This window comes from Calliphora vicina, chromosome 3, assembly GCF_958450345.1.
Source record: "Calliphora vicina chromosome 3, idCalVici1.1, whole genome shotgun sequence".
Taxonomy (NCBI): domain Eukaryota; kingdom Metazoa; phylum Arthropoda; class Insecta; order Diptera; family Calliphoridae; genus Calliphora; species Calliphora vicina.
In genome coordinates, this window is record NC_088782.1 from 110,748,391 (window position 1) to 110,763,165 (window position 14,775).

A 14,775-nucleotide genomic window follows, 5' to 3' on the forward strand; every position below is an offset into this window, starting at 1 on the left:
GCCATTTGTGGGACGATTTTCCCAAATTTAAATAGAAATCGAACAAGGATTATAATGGATTTGCATGTAAGTTATTTGGAGGCTTCGGGTAGTTGATTTCAACAGATAAAATATTCATAGAAGCGTTACTAAGAGACAAAAAACTAACACTATCAGGCCTGTCACACATTTTGTTCGGAATGGTTTCAATTCCGTAGTTTTTATTCCGATCGATTTCGTTTTAGGTTCTTCAGATTCCGTGTAATTTATATTAATTCAAAAATATTTAATAATTCTATATTTTTGATTTAAATTTGACAGTGTTTTTTTATATTAAAACAAAAGGGAAGCTTTTAGTACAGAAATTGATTAAACATTTTAGAAAAACAAATAATTACAAAGAAATATAAATTCCTCTTTGAAAACTGAAGATGGTTTCATTCCAAAAGAAATTTTCGTTTTACTTTTTCTGAAGAAGCAAAATACGGAATTAATTCCACTTTCGATCGGAATGGAATTCTATGACATGTATTTTGATGTGACAAAATCAATATTTCTTTTATGATGAGTATAAAAATGTCAAACTGCCTCATAATTTAAGAAGCGGCAGTAAACCAATTGATGTTTTAGTTAATAATATTTTAAGTCAATGCAACAAAGATTTAATGAACAAATCTGTAGCCCATTAACCTGATGTTTTGATAAGTTGTTTCAAACAAGTGATGTGCGTTTATAGAAATATGTTGTTCCCTTTGTAACATATGAAGCTATTTTAATTGGTTCGTGAATTAAGAAGTGGCAAAAGGTACTATCACAAGTGATAAATAAAGTACCATTAAATGCCACTTGTGGGGCACCTAATTTCATGATTCTAGTTTCATTATTTTGGTATCATTAAATAGTACAAGTACATGCTATTAAGTTAAATTTAAATGAACCTATCCTTTCATAACTCTTTAAATTTAAAAAAAATCATACAAATAAAAACACTTTATATACAAAATATTGTTTTTTTCAAATTTTTTTATTCTTTTTGTTTCTTTCTTTTAAAATTTGTATTTTTACATATTAAAGTACATAAATTTTGTAAAAATATATATTTAGTTGTTTATATTTTCATTTTGTTTTGTATTGTATGTTTAATATTAATTTAAAAATTACATCATTTAAAATATTTCTGAGTTATTTTGTTGGTTCAAATATTTATTCATTTGTTTTAAAATTTAGTTGATTTATTTGTGTGTCTGTAGGTGTGTATCTTTGTATATAATTGTATCAAAAAAAAAAAAAAATATTAGAACAGAAATGCATCAAGTCACAAATATTATATTAAATATTTATATATAGATACTTGTATGTAAATTAGTACCACTAAACAAAGGTACCAAAAGAACATGAAATTGTACATTTTACTAAATAATGTACTAAATACATAGCTATGTATGTTTTTATTAATTTGTCAATCTATATAAAACTACAACAATATATGTATGTATGTCTATGCATCATCTATAAACCTAAACAGATAAAAACATACATAATTATTTATATTTATTATTTATTATATATTTTTTTGTTTATTAAACTTAAATGATTAAGTGAAAAGTTTTTCTTTTTTTAAAATTCATTTTCTTTTTTACTTAAAACTTAAAAACTACACATACAGTTAACAAACGTACACTTTACTTTTGTTTTACTTTTAATTTTTTTCTAATAAAGAAATTTCTTAAAATGAATTTGTTTTTTTAAAAAAAAATTTGATTTTTTTTTTCTAAAAATTATTTAAATTAAAAAATGAATAGTTTTAAAATAAAATTAGAAAATTGCCTACAAAAAAAGGTCTGCTACTGTCATTTCAGGAGCAGACTGATGGTTAAAAGAACAAAAAAATAATAGAACGAGCACGAAGGTAAGAAAAATGAATGGAAGAAGAAATTAAAAATCGGTTAAAACTTAAAAACTAATTAGGATGTAGTGGGTGTGGTGGTTGTGTGTATGTAGCAGCAGCATTTAGTGCGTGGCATTAAGTGCTACGGTACGTGCCCAATCGGGGAAAGTGGTGAGATTGGGATAAACAACCAAGCCCCATGTTTGACAGAAAATGAACAAGACAATGATACTGATAACGGTGGGACCAATACCAGCAATAGCCTGAAAAAAAGGAAAGAATTAGATTAAAGTTCAATTATTGAATATTAAATGTAGATAGAATAAATTAGAGTTTTAAAGCAATCATGGTTCCTTTAATAGTACTAGATTTAATCAATAGTGTTTAAATAGTCCCAGATATGAAGCAATCATGATTGCTTTAATAGTCCTAGTTTTAATCAATAAATTGTCCCAATTTTAAGGCAATCGTGGTTCCTTTAATAGTCCTAGTTCTAAGCAATAAATAATCCCAGATTTAAAGCAATCGTGGTTCCTTTAATAGTCCTTATTTTAAGCAATAAATAGTCCCATTTTAAAAGCAATCATTGTTTCTTCAATAGTCCTTGTTTTCAGCAATAAATAGTCCCAGATTTAAAGCAATCGTGGTTCGTTTAATAGTCCTAGTTCTAAGCAATAAATAATCCCAGATTTAAAGCAATCGTGGTTCCTTTAATTGTCCTAGTTGTAATCATTAAATCGTCCCAGATTTAAAGCAATCGTGGTTCCTTTAATAGTCCTAGTTCTAAGCAATAAATAGTCCCATTTTTAAAGCAATCATTGTTTCTTCAATAGTCCTAGTTCTAAGCAATAAATAGTCCCCAGATTTAAAGCAATCGTGGTTTCTTTTATAGTCCTTTTTTCAGCAATAAATAGTCCAAGTTTTAAAGCAATCAAGGTTTCTTTAATAGTCCTAGTTCTAAACAATAAATAGCCCCAGATTTTAAGCAATCGTGGTTCCTTTAATAGTCCTAGTTCTAAGCAATAAATAGTCCTAGATTTAAAGCAATCGTGGTTCCTTTAATAGTCCTTTTTTCAGCAATAAATAGTCCCAGTTTTAAAGCAATCGTGGTTCCTTTAATAGTCCTAGTTCTAAGCAATAAATAGTCCCAGATTTAAAGCAATCGTGGTTCCTTTAATAGTCCTAGTTCTAAGCAATAAATAGTCTCAGTTTTAAAACCATCGTGGTTCCTTTAATAGTCCTAGATTTAAAGCAATCGTGGTTCCTTTAATAGTCCTTTTTTCAGCAATAAATAGTCCCAGTTTTAAAGCAATCGTGGTTCCTTTAATAGTCCTAGTTCTAAGCAATAAATAGTCCCAGATTTAAAGCAATCGTGGTTCCTTTAATAGTCCTAGTTCTAAGCAATAAATAGTCTCAGTTTTAAAACCATCGTGGTTCCTTTAATAGTCCTAGTTTTAAAGCAATCGTGGTTCCTTTAATAGTCCTAGTTCTAAGCAATAAATAGTCTCAGTTTTAAAACCATCGTGGTTCCTTTAATAGTCCTAGTTTTAAGCAATAAATAGTCTCAGTTTTAAAACCATCGTGGTTCCGTTAATAGTCCTAGTTTTAAGCAATAAATAGTCTCAGCTTTAAAACCATCGTGGTTCCTTTAATAGTTTTAAGCAATAAATATACCCTGTTTTAAAGCAATCGTGGTTCCTTTAATAGTCCTAGTTTTAAAGCAATAAATAGTCCCAGTTTTAAAGCAATCGAGGTTCATTTTATAGTCCTAGTTTTAAGCAGTTCTAAAGCAATCAAGGTTCATTTAATAGTCCTAGTTTTAAGCAATAAATAGTCCCAGTTCTAAAGCAATCATGGTTTCTGTTTTAAAGCAATCGTGGTGCCTTTAATAGTCCTAGTTTTAAAGCAATTGTGGTTCCTTTAATAGTCTTAGTTTAAAAGCAATAAATAGTCTCAGTTTTAAAACCATCGTGGTTCCTTTAATAGTCCTAGTTCTAAGCAATAAATAGTCCCAGATTTAAAGCAATCGTGGTTCCTTTAATAGTCCTAGTTTCAAGCAATAAATACTCCCAGTTTTCTATCAATCGTGGTTCCATTAATAGTCCTAGTTTCAAGCAATAAATACTCCCAGTTTTATATTAATCGTGGTTCCTTTAATAGTCCTAGTTCTAAGCAATAAATAGTCCCAGTTTTAAAGCAATCGAGGTTCATTTTAAGCAATAAATAGTCCCAGTTCTAAAGCAATTGTGGTTCCTTTAATAGTCCTAGTTTTAAGCAATAAATACTCCCAGTTTTAAATCAATCGCGTATAATTTAATAGTCCTAGTTCTAAACAATAAATAGTTCCAGTTTTAAAACTATCATGGTTCCTTTAATAGTCCTAGTTCTAAAGAATAAATAGTCCCTGATTTAAAGCAATCGTGGTGCCTTTAATAGTCCTAGTTTTAAGCAATAAATACTCCCAGTTTTAAATCAATCGAGTATCATTTAATAGTCCTAGTTTTAAAGCAAATATTACTCCCATATTTAAAGCAATCGTGGTTCCTATTCATTCATTTAGTTGCCATAGATTTAAAGCTTTAATAGTCCCAGTTTTAAATCAATTGTGATTCCTTCTAAAACTTACCATATCCTTTGTACGAATGTTGGCATAACCAGCTACTAAAGCATTGGGTGGTGTACTGACGGGCAAATGGAAGGCCATACTGCAAGCCAAACCAGCGGGCAATATTAAGTACAAGGGATGAATTTCAATGGCAATTGCCTGTTAAAAAAATAAATTATTAAATAAATGCTAACAAAAACAGAATTAAATGCATGATGACTAGCATTAAGTCCAAAAGGGAATACACCTGACAACATGGCATGTAAAAAATTACTACTTATCTAGCACATGTCATCTGCCACACGCTAAATATGTATTTCACTTACCATTTCAGCCAAAACAGGCACCATAATGTTGGCAATGGCCACATTAGAACTGAATGCGGTCAATACAACGGCCACAATAATGATGACAAACAAGAGTACGGCATGTGGCAATGCCTTCAAACCAATCAAAGCACTACCAATCATCGAAGCCATACCACTGACTTTACTACCTTCGGCCAGAGCGAAACCACCACCCAACAGGAATACCAAACCCCATGGCACTTTAGATTGTATAAACTTCCAGGTGATCAAAGAGGGAGTAGGGGCGGTGGGCAATTCGAGATTTCTGCGATTGCAACAGTAACGCATAAATGCATAGTTGGCGGGCAACATGAAACACATGATGACCACAAAGATGGTGGGCATAGAGTTACGAATATCCTTGGCATCCAACCAATCAGCCCAGCCAGGGAAAATGCCGGGTTTGCGGGTGAAATACATAATGACCATAATGATGAACAAAATCATAACTTGAATTTCGTGAGCACTCATGGGTCCCAATTCCTTGTAACGCTGATCGATGACTTTTCTGGCAACATCGGCACCCTGGTTGCCCAACTTAACCTCCTCGGCTTCTTTGCTCTTGGGACGGAACAAGCCCATGTAGTGGTACTGCAGCCACAAGAACATTAGACCAGTGTAAATCAACATAGAGGGCACCGAATAGAACATAAAGGTGGGGAAATCCAAAGTTTCGGTCGATTTGGGGAAACGACTCTCATATATACCCTTGAAAGTCAAATTGGTAGCTGTACCAATGATAGTACCGCAACCACCCATGGACGAGGCATAGGCAACACCCAAGAAATAGCATAGGGTAACCTTGGAGGGATAGGGAGCTCTGCGAAAGAAAATAAATAATAAATAAATGTGTCTAATTTAGGTTAATGTTGCAGAACTTACTCTTCTTCGCCATTTTTCTTGTTGTTTCCAACAATTTGATATTGTGGTTCACGGGTCATTTTGCAAAGACCTTGTTGTTGCAATTCCTCCAAGACGGCCTGAATAATGGGACACATCATAGCGGTACAGGCAGCATTTGAGATCCACATGGACAAGAACATGGTAACGAAAATTAAACCAAAGTGTAATCTAAAAAAACAAGTGTTTAGATATAAATTAGTCAATAAATATACTGCATTATCATTAATTCAGATGTTTGTAATAATCTATTTATAAACTTAGTTTAAGTTGTCATTAATGTTTAGTTAATCTAGGAGATATAGTCAAACATAAAGTAATCTAGGTTTAAACTATAACTTCTAATCAAAATGTTGGGTTTATTGCTAATAATCATTGCAATTAACAGTGGAAACAACTTTTGTACATCCCAGAGGTAAGCAAATTTCATATTCTTACAATTCTCCATGTTTATCTAAAGTGTGGAGTATTCACTCATTACATTTAATTTATTTTTTGGAATTTATTTCGTCAACATTATTTGTGTGCCTTTAATCATATTTGTAATAGCTTTAATCTGCTTTCTTTGTTATTTTATGTAGGTCACTGAAAATGGACCGAAAATGATGCAAATTTTTATCAGTTCTTTGCGGTTATAGTATACTTGAGACATTATGGATTTTGTTAAACTTATAATAGGAGGAATATCATGATTCATGACTCTAATGTTATTTATTGAAACCATAGAGAAATTCACATAGAGCGGAAACTACAAAATGTAGTTAATGCAATATTTTATCAGTGTTTAATTTAAATGAAGTTTAAAGTTGAGTTCAACTGTAAGTACAACTGCTTTCGGATGAGCATAGATACATAGATTTGAAAGGTTGTGTAATATACAAGTACACTTCCACTCGGAGACCCATAGGATCCATTGTGATGCCCTTAAGAAATATAAATCGGTGTGAACTTAAAGTGAAGAGAAGAAAAAAGACATGTGTCATAAAGATATTTAAAGATAATAAAAGTGAAAACCCAGTCCAAAGAAAAATAAGAAAAAGAAGTATAAACTGGGATTCACATAGTACCGCTACCTAAAAATAGCCAGCCTATTTCCCTGATAAAGCCCAGTAGATTTCCTATTTTGCCTGAGATCATTTTTTCCTGAGTCTAGGACAGTTACCCTTTTACCAATAAATTGATCAGTGCCCGATTATCACTCCTACTAAAGTCCTGGGACTTTTCCTATCCAACCCAATTAGTGTTCTGGTTACCTTTGCATCCAAATTTGGCCAAATAGCCCTGAACACCCTGCAATCCGTTCAAGAAGTTAAAAATTCGCAGGACCAGAAGAGTTTCAAAAGTCTTGCTCCACACAATTAAAATCATTAAGACTTAAAGAAGAGTAACACAGTTCATAGTTAAAATTCAACATTATTATCTTCAATCTTATTAACAATATCTGTATTTCCTCAAGATCTAACAAGAACTTTAGGGTGTTATCGTTAGTAGTTAGTGGAATATTGACATTATAGTTTATTATAGTCGTCTTCAAAGACATAATATTCTATTTCCACCTTAATTGTGTGATTTACAGGGGGTTACTGCGTAACTCAATCCTAAAACGAAAATGTGTGCTAAATACATTGTAATTCGAAAAGATTTCCTTTCGAATCGAATTAGGGAGGTTACCCCAGGATATCTGGTAGGGATATTCGAATATATATTGACAGTAAAGCTGCTATGATCACCGGGCATTGCACTTTCGATGCTCATGATGCAAGACTTGGACTACCTCACCATAATTTCCACTGGAGTTGTCAAAATGAGTAGGAGGAAGAGAAAATCTTACACTTCTTTTTTAATTTTCCGGCACTGGGTGATCTGCGTGCTAGGATTTTTGGCGAGCAAGCTCTCCGAACTATCTGGGAAGGAATTAAGGCGCATAGACGCTTTTATTAGGAAAAACAGATGATTAATAAGACCTTTCATGCAAATTGCACCTCATAGTGACCCAGTAACTGTCGCATGATGGTCTGCTCTCTTTGAATTCTTCTCTCCTCTAACTTCTATCTATATTTTCTCTTGCTAACTCTACACTCTCTCTACTTACAGATTTCCCTCTTCTTTTACTTCTTCTCTCCTTTATTTTATCTTCCTCAGGTAACACAAAGGGAATATTCAATGGACCCAAGTGAGCTGTACATCTATCCTAACACCTGGAGAGTCCAGGTTATTTAACGACAGTGACTTAAAGCCTCCAAACATGCTGATGATAAGAATTTGGAGGAATATGCGTTAAATCTGTTGTTTATCTGTTAAATTTTGTTTATTATTTAGGCACTGATACCAAGTCGTCTTGGGAAGCTACAAGATTGATTAGCACGTCCAAATGATAAAACTTTGTTATCAAAATTATTGAAATTTTCATTAATTTTAAAATCCTTTAGAAAAACCATCAGCAAATAAACAAATTGCTTGTTTATATTTACAGTAAATATACAGACTAATGTAATTCGAAGGTAAAGGTATTATGAATACAATTAATATAAACACACGTTGCTTAATAATTTGCTGATAAGGGTCGCTCACGTCAAATAAAGTGCAATTTTGCAAAGTTAAAATGCTGACGTGAATACCAGGTGACGTGAATTTTTATTTTGTAACATTCACATATTAACAACAATTCTCCAAAAGAAATATACAATAATAAAATACATGGTAATTACATACCCATGAATTAAGTTTATGACAACATATTTAAGATTTTCGCTCTCAGTTACCTATTTTTTTGGTCATAGACACTCTAAACAAAGATAAATACACATAGATCGCAAACTCTCCTGTCAGAGACCTAACTCAGTTGTCAAAAACCTAAGTGGTGAGAATTTTTTAGTAAGAAAAACTATGTGAAAACATAAACCATGGAAAAATACACATAGATGGGAAACTCTTCTGTCAAAGACCTAACTCAGTTGTCAAAAACCTAAGTGGTGAGAATGTATTAGTAAAAAAAAACTACATATGTGGAAACAAAAACAACACTCGTATGTGTGATTACAAACAAAATTACTCAAATTACATTTTTTACAACTGAGTTAGGTCTTTGAAAGGAGAGTTTCCGCTCTATGTATATTTCTCTATGTCTATGACACTAACCTCCTTCTATACTTGACAAATATTTATCATAACAATTAATGACGTTTGTTGTCATGACTAAGTTGTCGAAGCAAAAACAAAATGGAGACTATACTATGGAAGTTTGAATTTGTACTAGCTTTGTGCCAATACTAGTCATATTGACAGATTTTAATCGGAAACAGTCTGACTAAACAGTAAATCATTTGAAATTCTGAATACCTAAAAGGCTTTTAGAAGATTCTGTCTGTAAACTGGAAATCTGTCTAGTACTGCAACAGAGCTAATAATTATTTCAATACATTGTATTGTCAATTGATGTAATCTACAATTTGTTAATTCTACATGAAGTTTATTTATTTTATGTTAATTTAAAAGTTACCAGTGTAATGTCTAAATTAACTATGAAATAAATTCACATTCTAACAAATTGTAGGATTAATTAAAAAATCCATTAATTCAAATATGAAACCCAAAGGTTTTGACATCAAAATAAAAAGAAAACAATATTTTGCCTATAAACAAAAGTAGACATTTGTTTGCCTTCTGTCTAACCCATATACATTACATTAAATTATTGTATTATACTACTTAAATATTTATAAACAATTGTTTCTAATTAAAAACAAAATTACAAACTCGTATAACTAGAAAATGTATTACAACGTGCAAAACTAGCTCGTGTAAAGTATTTAATAGCCTCAACAAATAACTAAATATTTGTGACTATTGTAAGTAATTAATATCAGCAGATACAAATTTTTTTTTACAATCTTATTTCAAGTAAAATAATACAATAGAAATGAATCGTAGATAACATACCTTCTAGGACTGCAGCCGACAATTTGTATAACGCGCAAAGCTAAACGCTTATGTAAATTACAATATTCAATAGCTAAGGCGACCATAATACCACCCATAAACATTACAAGTGTATCTTTGAAATATAATCTACATGTTTGATCAGAGCTCTACAATAAAAACAGAAAAATTAATAATTAATAAGAAATTCAAATACATAAATCAATTAACAATAATTAAGATATTTTGAGAAAACATACCATTATACCCATTACAGGAAACGCAACAATTGGAATCATAGAGGTGACATACAGGGGTAAGGCTTCAGTTACCCAAAAAATAGCCATAACAATAAGCAGGTACATACAGCGATATTCCTGGAAAAGATCAATAAATTAATTTCATATTAAAGAAATATTTGATTAAAATTAGGAAGTGAATCCATCATTCCCTTTCTAATTTACTTTCACTGACAGTTCTTCTATATCCAAGGAAAAGTGATCTCTCAAATTTGTATGACAATCATTCAAACCATAGAGAAATAAATATAGAGCGGTATTTTTACTAATAGTTTCTCACTACATAAGTTTTTGACAACTGAGTTAGGTCTTTGACAGCAGAGTTTCCGATCTATGTGTATTTAGCTATGATTCAAACCATAGAGAAAATATACATAGAGCCGAAACTCTCCTGTCAAAGACCTAAGTGCTTAGAATATATTGAAAACAAAAACAACACTCGTATGTGTAACTCTTTTGAGTAATTTTTTTGTTTGAGTTTTTTCTAGTTTCTATGCTCTATGTATATTTTCTCTAAGATTCAAACTTTAAAATATTTTTTTATGATTTCCTTAGTCCCGGTCCACACTGAGAAACATTTGCTGTAAAACATTTTTAAATTTTCTTTTGAAACTGCATTCGTGTCCACACAGTGAAGTTTTTGCTTTTCAGTTTTTGACATTTCTGTACAGAACGAATACGAACGAATAAATGTGGATGACATACACAACAAAAACTTCATGTACATGAAACAGAGTACCCTTTCCATTCCTCTTTCCCCTTTCATCAACAAACTCAAATGTTTTGCAGCTAATGTTTCACAGTATGGATGGGGACTTACAAATTTATTCAGCTCAATTTTCTTTCAGTTATAAAGCAACTGCCAGTCAGTTTTTAAAAACTTATTTTGTAAATTTCCAACTTACAGGAGTATTATTCATTAACATCACAGGTAAACATAATAGAGGCACTAGAAATACTACTAAACCCTTCCAGTGGTTGGCAATAAATGTTGACACTTTGCCGCACAGCGATAGAGGTGCTCGCTCACCCGCCTCACTAAAAAATATAAAAAAAAAAGATAGAAATTATTAATATTTTTTGAAATTTGTTTAAATAATTTTGCAAAAGAAATACTTACATCTCCATGTTTGACTAAATTTTTGTTTAACTAAAAAGAAATAAATAGAAAAATATTAAATAAATTAATAAAGAGTTGTTAAAAATTGAGTAAGGTAAAATTTCCTTAAAAATGTGATTTTTGAAATTAAAATGTTTAATAACAAATGATTAATAAAGTAAATAACTCTGTAAGGTGACAAGAAAACAACTATGGAGTAAAATAAAGTATAAAAATAATTAATAAATTCTAATTATTATCATAAATATGCAAATAAGTTTTAACATTAATTTTTGATTTATTATATATAGTTTACGGCCATCAAAATAAACGATAACCGCATCAATACAATGTTAACTACTTAACCGTAATTTTTTGTTTGTTTTGATTGACAACTTGACGTCCCTGAGCTAAGCGTTATCACCATAGTTGTAAAAATTAGTATGTAAACAATCACTGGTGTTATTAACCCATTTACTGTTATAATTACGACAAATTTACCTCTAAATAATAACAATTTAAATGTTTTTATTAAAAAAATTGTATAAAGAGACTTTATTTAAACAATTTTAAGTATTTGTAAATTTATTTCCATTATTTTGAAAACTTTAAAGTCTTGCTTTTAAAATTAAAGTATATAACAGCGAAATTATTAAATATCTGGAAACATAAAAACAATTTTAACATTGAACTTGATTTATTGTTTTTTTTTTAATATTTGTTGCTAAATATAGTAGTACAACAGCTCTTAAACAACTGGACAAAGTGTGACACGACTTTTAAACCAAATAATAAGTATTATTGTATATAAAACCCCTCTAACCTCCCTAAAACGCTAAACCGTTTTCGCTTAACAATTTGAAACACTAGTAAGTGTCAAATTAAAAAAAAAACGGGTTTTCAAGTACATACTAAGTACAAGTGTAAATAATCATAAACATTGTGTGTTTATCTACTCTCCCCTCCCCTTTCCACTACTTGTCATTTCTATTTATGTGTCAAATGTTTTTCACACACACTCATAATCACTCTTATGAGACACATTTTGGTGTCACGAGTATTTATTTTGTATTTTACGTCGCATACAAAAGTATTGACCCCCTTTTTCTGTCACTTTAAATCTTGCCACGAGTTACTTTAATTGTTTATTTGTTTGTTTTTGTTTTACTCTTAAAAAAAAAACAAAAAACAATTGAAATGTTCGTTGATTTGTTATGTTAAAGAAAAAAATTAAATTGATTTTTTATTGAAATCATAGGAAAAATAAATTTTTCATTTAAATGATAAATATTTAGCATCTGTGTTTTGTTGAAATATTGCCTTATTGGGGTTACTTTTAGTTAACGCACATTGTCGCCAACTGTTATACTAGAAGTGTTATTTTTGAATGTCTGTCTAGTCATTTGGGTTGTTTATTATTAAATATTTTGTTATTGAAATTTAATATAAACAATTTATTTTCATTTTCCTACTAATTGAATGATGTAAGAGTGTAAGCAAAAGGACGCTAGAAAGTTTTTTTTATTTTTAATTTTAAATTGAATGTTTAAATTAAAAATTATATTGATTTAAGCAAATAGTCAGTCGTATGATATTATTGTTTACATTTGTTTACAGTGTAAAAAAAACTATGGGAGCCCTAGTTATTTTTTAGATGTTAATGTCATAAGGTCATAAGTGTAACGATGTTTACACTTAATAACAAGGATTTATAAGTTTACCCCCTGTCTATACTTGACAAATATTTATCTTAACAATAAATAATGATTGTTTTCATAACGAAACAATAATACTTATAAATGGAGACTACATCTGATAATTTTTTATCTTGCAATTTTAAAAAAAAATTTTCCTTAAAGTAACTTTTGAAGGCTTAATTTTTGTGATTTGACCTAAATTCAGTTAAATTGTTTTACAAACATTTCCGATTAATGTGATTAATAATTAAAACCTTAACTGATACAAGTTCATTAACTTAGTATGGACTTTAACATAAACAATAAATAAATATAAATATTATGACCAGGGTCCAATTTGTTTAATCTGTTTTTTTTAGAGATAACACTAATAAAAAAATATAATTTTTAGTTTAAGCGTCAGAAGAAAATAAAAATAAACATTTAAATTTAGTATTTAAAACAACTATGTAGTAAACTTTATTAAAATCAACAACTAAAATCTTTATTTTGCAACAAAAAATAAACTATAATTATTATGCGTTTTAACTTTCATTTTTAAGTTATTATATAGTTTTTATTATTAAAAAATCTATTGAATATAGTTTACGGCCTGATTTATAATGATTAATAACAAGCATATTCATTAAAATTTACAATAACGCCAATTCAATGGTGTCGCTTCAGTGTTAACTATTTTTGGTTGGTTTTGATTGACAACTTTACATCCGTGAGCTAATCGTTATCACACACAGCTGTAAATTTAAGTATGTAAACAAACATGGCTGTTATTAAACCAATTACAGTTATAACTACTACAAAATGGTTAAAATTTATAACAGTTTTTTTTGTTATTATTAAATATCTTTCTATAATGATTTATTATAAATTATAGAGTCATCATTTAAACGTTTTTAAGTATTTATAAATTTATTTTAATTTGATCATTACTATATCGTTTAGTGTATCTAATTTGTGTGTTATTTTATTTGGGTTTTTAAGCTTTTATTCTATTTTTTACACATTATAAATTGTATAATTATAATAAAGATCATTTATAACATTATTATTATTATTGAAAACACGCGATATAATTGAGTATTCAATCACTTTTGGACAATAGCTATATTGTAATTGATTTAGTTATATAGTTTTTTTTTTGTGTTTTTGTATGGCAATAAAATTATAAATATTTTAGGTAATCTCTCTATAGCTATCAACACATAAATTTACAACCTAATGCTAATTATAGCTATATGAACAAATTATTTTGTTCCGGAACAATGGATAAATGGTTTAGGTGGATAATACGTTTTATTTAAATACATTTTATTAAATACAATATAATTTAGATAATATTGATTAGGCTAATGGTTTTGTTTTTGTATAAGGAAATTTGTTTTGGAAAATCGTGTTTATTGATAATTATATATGGACAAATGTCGGCTGGATGTAAACAGTAGTGTTTCTAAAAGGTCGAACAATCGACTTTTTGCGGAAAAAAGTCGAACAATCGATTACGTTATCTCAAAAAAGTCGAAAAGTCGAAATTTTTGATTTTTTATTTTGAATTTTTTTTGTAAACATTTTATAAAATGCATTTTATATTAAAAAATGATGAATAGTCAACTTTACAAAAGCAGAAAATCGACTATTCAAAAATTTTAAAAAACGAATGTATGAAAAGTCGACTTTTTATAAATCGAGAAATGTGGAAAGGTCAAAAAGTTTATAAAATGCATCTTTCTAATCAATAAATATAGCAACCATATATTTTTTACATTAAAATAGGATGAAAAGCCGAATTTTCATAAACAAAAAAATCGAAATGTTCGAAAAGTTGACTTTTTAAAAATCGAAAAAAGTCGACTTTTTAAAAATCGCGAAAAGTCGAAAGGTCGAAAAGTTTAAAAAATGCATCTTTCTAATCAATAATTATGGAAACCATATAATTTTTACATTAAAATAGGATGAAAAGTCGACTTTTCATAAACAGCAAAAATCGAAATGTTCGAAAAGTTAACTTTTCAAAAATGCAACTTTCTAATCAATAATATGCTACCA

General features: G+C 29.5%; 1 protein-coding gene across 1 annotated transcript in view; it reads right to left on the bottom strand.

The window, feature by feature from the left end:
- Positions 1-984: 984 nt before the first annotated feature.
- Indy (I'm not dead yet) overlaps positions 985-14,775 on the bottom strand; it is a 37,995-nt gene continuing 24,204 nt past the window's right edge. The window contains exons 2-9 of the mRNA XM_065503843.1: positions 11,057-11,086; positions 10,842-10,974; positions 9,898-10,014; positions 9,659-9,807; positions 5,702-5,890; positions 4,799-5,639; positions 4,494-4,631; positions 985-2,130 (exon numbers count right to left, since the gene is read on the bottom strand). Coding sequence (XP_065359915.1) covers positions 1,990-2,130; positions 4,494-4,631; positions 4,799-5,639; positions 5,702-5,890; positions 9,659-9,807; positions 9,898-10,014; positions 10,842-10,974; positions 11,057-11,064 — 1,716 coding nt within the window. The 5' untranslated portion in view covers positions 11,065-11,086 and the 3' untranslated portion in view covers positions 985-1,989. The remainder of the gene's footprint in view (positions 2,131-4,493; positions 4,632-4,798; positions 5,640-5,701; positions 5,891-9,658; positions 9,808-9,897; positions 10,015-10,841; positions 10,975-11,056; positions 11,087-14,775) is intronic.